At 35.2% G+C, this 9,184-nt stretch overlaps 1 protein-coding gene across 1 annotated transcript; it reads right to left on the bottom strand.

The window, feature by feature from the left end:
- Positions 1 to 7,713: 7,713 nt before the first annotated feature.
- On the bottom strand, positions 7,714 to 8,847 carry LOC125343681 (actin-related protein T1-like). Its single transcript, XM_048336189.1, has one exon. The coding sequence runs from the start codon at positions 8,845 to 8,847 to the stop codon at positions 7,714 to 7,716; it is 1,134 nt and encodes a 377-aa protein (XP_048192146.1).
- Between the last annotated feature and the right edge of the window lie 337 nt (positions 8,848 to 9,184).

Raw genomic sequence — 9,184 nt, 5'->3', positions numbered from 1 at the left:
ATGCAGCAGTATTTGATTCAAGCCTATGGCCCTAAACAAATCTTACTATGTATGATCCATAAATCAGTGAGAGTAATAAGTTGATATTTCAACCTATTTATCTTCCATGGGAAATGTAAAAGCAATGACCTTTGCTATATTTTTCAAGTGACTGAACTGTTCTCTTAATTAGTTAATTTGTTAGTAGTTGTACAAAGGAATTCTCATTCAACAAAACAGCATGTGAACACATTTTGATCAGTGTCTCTCCTTGCATCATTCTCCCCTATTCTTCCAAACTTCACTCCTTCCCTCAATTTTCTTTATTTTGTAGTATTTGAATGGAGCATTATGACTGCACACTTCCCCACTTCCTGTCTTCATTCCTCAACCCGTCCCTTTGATCCCATTCCCTCTGTGGAGTACCCATTTCCTGGTTTTTATTTGGTTGGAAGATAAATTAGCCTTTCTAATGAATTACACTATTTGAGTTGTAACCCAGTACCTCAGTAATGCTAGGGAAGAATTTGACCAATAAGCTACACACACAACCCTTCCTTATTGAGAAGATATTATGGCTAATCAATCTCAGGTCATAGACATATTCAACTGGTGATTAAAATACTTACTTACATTTCAGCATTTAACTCATAAGTGATTTTTATATCCTTTGGCTTCTAGGAGAAAAAATAAATAAATGTCTCCTTGTTAACTATTATGTATTCTTTTCTGTAAGTATTATTCTATAGCTCTTCATGATGGTTAGTTGAAGAGACAAAGTGGATTAATTGATGTCAAAATACTTCTCTATTAAAAGGTACTTTGTAAACATTATAGTGGTCGAGATCTTTTGAAAATTCTCTACCACTAACATTGAGCTATTTTTATGTATGCAGAACACCGAAGGTTCTAGCATCTTGAAGGAGCATTCCCTCACTCCATTACATACTCTACTTACAGTTTAACTATCCAATTAAAGGGAAAAAAGGTAGACTTCTACTTCTATATATTTGTCTATCAATCCAAGGTTAAAATACTTGTATTGAATAAATATTTTTAAATTCTGTGCTAAATTCTCAGTAATAAGGGCTTGTTTTATATTATCATCTTTATTCTTTAGTCATGATGCACTATATACACAGTGACTGATACGTAGAACAAGAGTAATAATATTTTAAAATTAAACATGCAAAAATAAAAGTATGACTTAACAATACAATTTATATTTATAAACTATTCATAGTGAGCACTATTGACTCGTTTTCAGGAAGATTTCCAGATTAGAATGAAAAACAAAATAAACACCTTAGTTGCAACTATCAGGTATTTCACATATGTTCATGCTAGAAAAATAATCAATGCAAAGTAAATACCTATATTTTAATGCCTTATGTAATTCAGGAGAGATCTTTTTTTTTTTTTTTTTTTTTTTTTTTTTTTTTTTTTTTTTGGCCAGTCCTGGGCCTTGGACTCAGGGCCTGAGCACTGTCCCTGGCTTCTTCCCGCTCAAGGCTAGCACTCTGCCACTTGAGCCACAGCGCCGCTTCTGGCCGTTTTCTGTATATGTGGTGCTGGGGAATCGAACCTAGGGCCTCGTGTATCCGAGGCAGGCACTCTTGCCACTAGGCTATATCCCCAGCCCAGGAGAGATCTTTTTTAAAGATTATCATACAAGCCTAAATTTTAAACATCCAGTAATTTTTCCTCAGAGTTTCCATAACTATGTGGTTTATTTGAAAATATTTGTAATTCTGAGTATTGATTTAAAATTATAAATCATGTATCTATTTATTTATGAACAGTATAGTGCATCAATCTTTTGATTAACCCAGTTTGCGCAGCACTAAAAACTCCAGAATGGCTCATAAGGTACATGTCTCAACCACAGTTACATATGAAGTTAAGTAACTTTCTCTGAAATTGTGTCATTAAATCCCATGAATACATCATTAAAGCCTTATACAATATTACCCTTCCAAAAACATTGTAGGCAATGTTAACAGTAAATTATGGTTAATTCAAATAAACAGAAGCAGTTATATAAGATCACTAATAGAGCCATTGTTAAGGTAGTTCCAAATTGTGTAATATGAGACATTGTTTGTTTAAATTAATCAATTGAAAAATATTGAAAAATTATATTGAGCATTGATGACTCAATTACATGAAGAGAACAAATGAAGAATATCCATTTGGCCAGGTGCTGGTAGATCATGCATGTAATCTTATCTACTCAGGAGGATGCAAGCTAAGGATCAGGGTTTGAAGTTAGCTTCTGTTTACGAGATTCTTATGTACAATTAACTACCAAAAGCAAAAAATGGAGCTTTGGATCAAGTGGTAGAGTGCTAGCCTTGAGCAGAAAAGCTAAGGGACAATACTTTGGCCCTGCATCCAAGCCCTAGGAGTAGCACCAAAAAAACAGGGACGGGGGACAATTTTGTGTAACATTCTACCAGAGTGTTATTGCATTGTTACTATAATGATACCTTTTTATTGAGCTGCAGGTACACCTTTTATAAAGTGCTTTCATGAGATTCTAGCTTCCTTAGAACAAGTTCATATACAGTGTAATTGAGATTTATCACATGATAAAGGTACACTGAATATTACAAAGAAGCATAAAGATAATTCTATACTCCGAGACAATATGAGACATTTACATGATGTTTTCTAACCAGAGTCCATTTTCAACCATATCTAGGGTTACCCATGACTCAGTCAGGAGTACTTTCCCCGGTAGAGCCTGAGAATTAAATTAACGTAGATTATCTGTAGAAAAGCTTATGAATTTAATATTTTATTTGACACAGGAGTCTTCATAAGAAAATAAAGGCTCAAAGAAATACAAAATCCCAATGCTTTTACACTAGGCTGAATAAAGAGAGACAATTGTGGAAAACCAAGTTGTACAGAGAAGTTAACAAAAGATGAGACTGACTGTAACAAGGTCTGCTTGTACAGAATTCTCTCAGCAAAGAGTCCTAGTTGAAAAATGTTTCCTTTCTGCTGGCACAGAGACAGCATCTTCAATATGGAACATTTTATCTCCTGTTTTCAGGAATCAAAGGGGAGATTAGAATGACCTTGCATCTGCTGTTTTTCAAGTGTCATTAAATCAAAATAATCCATGTAACAAGTGGCATGTTTTGAGGTGGCATATTATGCCAACCTTTACTATATAGTTTTAGGATAAAGCCATAGTTTTACTTTTAGAGTAATTCACCATATGTATACATAGAGAAACATCTGATAGTTAGGAAAAATCTATAGAATATAAGACTGCACTGGTTCAAAGAATGCTTGTCATATCACCTTAGCAAAAAGAAAAACACATATTTTTTCTTGAAAGTAGTGTTTTTAAAAGTGCATTTAAAGGTACATAATAAAATACAGGATATGTTCACTTTAAAGTTAAGTTTCAAATTGAAACATAAAAATTTACTACATATTAATTCTCAGAATATCAGGAAAACCTAATGATTAGCAAATATGTTAGGTCTGAAAACTGAATCAGCACAAAAGCAGCTAGTTTTAAAGCAGTTAGTTTTCCTTTACAGAACACTTAAGATGAACATAATCTTCATTTCAGAATTAAATAAAGAGGAATATTCTCCAATTCTATTGTGCTAATTAGTGAAGGTGATATTTTTATTATATACTATAATAAAAAAGTGAAATAAAGAATAAATATACACATTGCAACCTAGATATAAGTGCAGTCAGGACAGAAGCACTGTTTTCCCCTAAAATTTTATAATCACTAATATTTTTGAGTAATGGTGATTACTGATAAGATATATAGCTACATTTCTACTATGAATACCATTTAGTGCCTTCTAACATCTTCAAGGGGATGCATTTGTCACAGAATTAACTGTTTCAATTCAATACCAACATCATTTTTTTGTACAAATGGCAACTTATATTATGTAATTATGCAATAGGCTGTAACTAACTGAAAAATGAATATTGCCAGTTTGTCCCACTGGTCTTCTGATCTGCTACATGATAGTTAATGCTCACAACAGTGCAGTAATTGAATTACAGAACATTAGCCACATGATTATTATGATCATAAACTGCTATAAAATGGAAGTCCATGAAATAAAACCCCAAACTGAGTTTTAAAGCAATATTACACCATATATTTAACTCTCATGTGCTCTCTACCTAAAAAAGGCATACAAATATCACCCAGACAGCATGACAAAATATTCATCCAAAATCTTTATTGTTTCATGAAAGTTTCAAATATTGATATTAATAACACTTATTTCTCTGCATCTCATGCCTATATCACTACATCAAAACAAGTCTTCCCATGTACATTCCCCTTGCCTACAATTTCCAGATTTAATTACACTATGATTTCTTAGATATTGCTGTCTATATACTCCTTTGTTAGTTTTGTCTGTAGTTTGTATTAACTTACCATTGTATGGTTAAATGGTTTACTTGTTACAACTTACAACCCTTCCATCTACCCTTCCATCCTACCACATCTCATATAACTGAGATGAAGACAGATACTTTGAGACAGGGTTTCCCAACATGATTTTGAATTGGCAATTCCTTTGCTTCAGGCTCCTGAGTACTGGCAGTATAGGCATATAACCCCATGCTATATAAATACAGATTTTTAAAATAAATGTTGAGGAGATAGCTTATAAAATATATACAAATAGGCTCAAATATAGAAATACCAATGTAAAATATTAAAACCAAACACTTTTTCTCTTTTTTTAAGAAATAGAAAATTGGTCTATATACCAGTGTCTCATACCCCAATTCTAGCTACTAAGGAGACTGAGGTCTGAGGATCATGGTTCAAAGCCAGCCCAGGCAGGAAAGTCCATGAGACTCTTATTATCCATGTCTTATTAACCAGGAAAGTCTATGGGAATCTTATTAACCATGGAAATGGAGCTGTGGCGGAAGTAGTAAAGCTCTAGCCTTGAGCACAAAAGCTCAAGGATAGTGCCCAGACCTTGAGTTCAAGACCCAGGGCCAATAGAAAGAAAGAAAATGACAGAAAGGTGAAAGAAAAAAGAAAGAAGAAAAATAAAAGATTAATGGATTAAAAACACTTTTGAGAAAAAGATGTATAAAAAAAGATGATACTTAAAACTAAATAGGTTGGTTGCTTAATGGTAACAAAGAAAATAGGAAGCAAAAGATTAGAAAGAGGTATTGGGGTCTAAAGGCAATGGCACAATTTTTTACATCTGAATCTTAAAACCATATAACTGTTTGGCATGTACTTCATATATTATACTTATAAAGATAATTACAACCAATCAAAATTGTAAAGAGACTTAACTAGAATTAAATACTGATAAATTAATGTTTTATAAATGGCTTAAAAAATCATGTGAAACAAACTGGAGAACAAATGACTGATCCAGGGATGGGATGTAGCTCCATGGCAAAGAGCTTGCCTAGCAAGTGTAATGTCCTGGTTTTAATTACCAGTACCAACAAAGAAAAGACTGATAAAAAATACAGTTAAAAAAAATAACAGATCCAAGGACCTGCCACCCATTGAAGTGATTGAAGATAATGCAACTTGTATTTTTCTCTGCTGGAGAAAAACCATGTTCAAATACAAGGAGGCAAGTTTTGAATTAATTCTATAATATGGACTAGAATCAGAATAATAAAGATAAACTCATGACTATGCACATGATTACATAGATATATGCACATATACAAGTATGCGATGATAGATGAAAAATACATACATATACCTACATTTATATACATACATGTATTACATATTATATATGCATACATACATTTTGTCTGTTGAAACCTTACATGTAACTGCATTTGAGGAACAATCTTTAGTTTTATCTTAGTCTTGATCTTCATACCTTATTCTCTAATACATATAAAGGAATCCATTACCAACACAGATCAGGAATAGTGAAAGATAAAATGATTAATATATATCCTGTCTTCCCAAAAATTAAGAAAGTATTCTTAAATTACTTATTAAAGCCTTATAGGTCAGATTACTATTCTATGCAACTAAAACAGACATTTTTCTCTACATCTTGCTCTAAATACAATGATAAAACCTAAGGAGAAAAATTACAACAGACCAATGAAATCTGTCAAATAGGAAAATGGAAAGATAGTAAACATCTAAGGACTTAAGAATAGTGTGTGTGTGTGTGTGTGTGTGTGTGTGTGTGTATTCTTTTTTTTTTTTTTTTTTTGCCAGTCCTGGGGCTTGGAATCACGGCCTGAGTACTGTCCCAATTTCTTTTTGTTCAAGGCTAGCACTCTAACATTGAGCCACAGGGCTACTTCTGGCTTTTTCTATATATGTGGTGCTGAGGAATCGAACCCAGGGCTTTATGTATACACAACAAGTACTCTACCACTAGGCCATATTCCCTGTCCCCATGAGTGTATTTTGCTTCTTATATTACTCTAAAACTTTTTTATTTTAATTTTTATGGTCAAGTTGATATACAAATGGTTACAGTTATATATGTAAGGTAGTCAGTACAACTTTTATATAAATCTATAGAGATAGTAATATTTTTTGGAAACTTTCAAAAGTAATGTGTTTCTAGTTCCCTTTAAAGGAATAATTTCACTGTCTTCAGGTCCTGCTGTCTATAAGCAAAGGTGTGGTGTTTAAAATAAATAGGAAAATAGGGGCTGGGGATATAGCCTAGTGGCAAGAGTGCCTGCCACTCGATTCCCCAGCACCACATATACAGAAAACGGCCAGAAGCGGCGCTGTGGCTCAAGTGGCAGAGTGCTAGCCTTGAGCGGGAAGAAGCCAGGGACAGCGCTCAGGCCCTGAGTCCAAGGCCCAGGACTGGCCAAAAAAAATAAATAAATAAATAAATAAATAAATAAATAAATAAATAAATAAATAGGAAAATAAATAAATACTAAAAAAGACATGATTTATAATATTTGGGAATTTTTATTTTTATGATTATAAGCCAGCGATACTGTATCACTGAGTGTACGGAGTTGGGAAGATATATGCAATATATTATAAACAAACTTCATGTGAAAGAACATATTTTCATTTTCCTTTTATATTTAAGTCTGCTTCTATACTTCAATAACCTATTTAAGCAACCCATGCTTTGTTTACAAAAGTAGATTTCATTACAAAGTTCTTAATTTCTCTTAGAGCAAAACAAATGGAAATTGGAGAGGCAAAACATTTCTCGATATCTGTAACTAACTCATATCAGAGCTCTATTCTGCTAAAGTTCAACATGATTAAAAGGGTTTTTGAATCCTCAGAAGGAAGCAGTATTCTTTCTTCTAATTCATTCCATGTCTTCTGTACAGGTTTCTTCATGATTCATGATTCTGACTCTTGTGAACAGACAGCATCTATCTCAAACACTAGGAACAGTACATTAAACTGAAAATTCCAAGGAACCTAATTAACCCAAAGCTTCTAGGCCTGAAGGTCAGGCAGTTGTTGCTACAAACCCAGTAAGTAGATATACCAAAACCCAAATTTCCTAAGGAGAAAACATCAGGTCTACAGAACAAGAAAGGTGGATTAAATCAACTTATCTATTCATGGCATATCTCAGAAATTACTCGGAAGTTACAAAAAATCAACTGAAACCTAAAGTGGAAAGGTTGTTTTATTGAACATTCTAGTGAAGTTCAAGGAATACTTGCACCCTCCCCACCAGTACTGTTGTCTTCAGACGTCTTGAACTTCTTCATGTTCAGTGCTTTTCAAAAGCATTTTCTCTGAACAACGGATGTCCCAAATTCGTTGTAATCTGGAGCCGTGACCCACATTGTCTTGAACGTGCTCATACATGTTATGATGGATGTACCAATCCATGAAGAGAAACATCTCTCTCGAGATGCTGTTATCTTGATAGTTGTTTCTAGGGAAGCCAGGGATACTAGTTCCTTCATGAGTCTTTCATCCACTCCAGGGAACAGAGTATTACCTCCAGCCATCACAATCTCGGCAAAAAGGTTCGCTTGAATGTCCGTATCACACTTTTTGATGCTGTTGCAGACCATTTGGGAGAGTCCAGGGTCATGGATACCCAGTTGATCAGGTTCAAAAAGTACTTCAGGCACCTGACAGATATCATTACCAATATGGACAACATTGCCGTCTGGCAGGGTATATTCCTTTAGGGCCCCCTTTGTTTTCTTCCAGGAACACTTATCAGGCTCCAAGTTAACAAAGCATAGTTTCTCTTTCATGTCATCAATCACAAGTTTGCTGAATAAACTTGGGTAAGAATAGCCTTTACCCAGAAGGACCTGAAAAAGATGCTCGGAGATGTCTCTCCCTGCCAGGTTGAGCCTGGTAACTGCATGGGGTAGGGAATAACCCTCATAGATGGGGACAGTTGAAGTCATCCCATCCCCACTGTCCAACACCAAGCCGGTGGTGTAACCAGAGGCATAAAGTGATCCCACTGAGTTGTTGAACAAGTAAAAAGCGGGAACAGCAAACTTTTCAAACATGATTTCCGCAGTCTTTTCTCGATTGTCCTTTGGGTTCAAGGATGGTTCAGTCATCAGCAGGGGCTGTTGGCTGGGTCTGACAACAAGCTCTGTATCGTACAGATGGTACCAGAGTCTTTCGATGTCATCCCATCTCTTTACCACCCCACGTTCAATAGGATAATGTAAACGTATGCTATCATACCTGCATTGGGCTTCTTCTCCCACAAAGTAAGGCTTCTGACCGGGACTTAATGAAATTATGCTGAATCTAGGGTGGCCCACAACAGTACCGATGACAGAGCGAGGTATAATGTCTCCGGAGAGGCCTGCTTTGCACAGACCTGTTCCAACGTCGAAAATCACAGCTGACTTATCTAATGCATCTGGATTATACATGTTTGATGCTGATCTCTGTACTTAATTGAAATAAATAAACATTCTGAACCCTTTCTAGTACCACTGGCAGTTTTAAAACTCCAAAGTCCTAAGCTTGTTACTCAGTTGAAGCTGCCTCCTTTCTGGTTGTCCAGAGCTGTGGTGAGGACTTAAAAAAAGTCTTACTAGATATGTAACAATGTAGCCATGGTAACCATTGTCCTTTGTGACCCTCAAAGTGGCATCAGGGGTATCCCTGTCACCAGAACTCCCTATATGGTTAGATAAGAAGTGGGGGAGGGGCGCTGGGGATATGGCCTAGTGGCAAGAGTGCCTGCCTCGGATACATGAGGCCCTG

The sequence above is a fragment of the Perognathus longimembris genome, chromosome 28 (assembly GCF_023159225.1).
Source record: "Perognathus longimembris pacificus isolate PPM17 chromosome 28, ASM2315922v1, whole genome shotgun sequence".
Lineage (NCBI taxonomy): Eukaryota > Metazoa > Chordata > Mammalia > Rodentia > Heteromyidae > Perognathus > Perognathus longimembris.
Note: the sequence above shows the minus strand (reverse complement) of the source record. Positions and strands in the feature narration are given on the sequence as shown.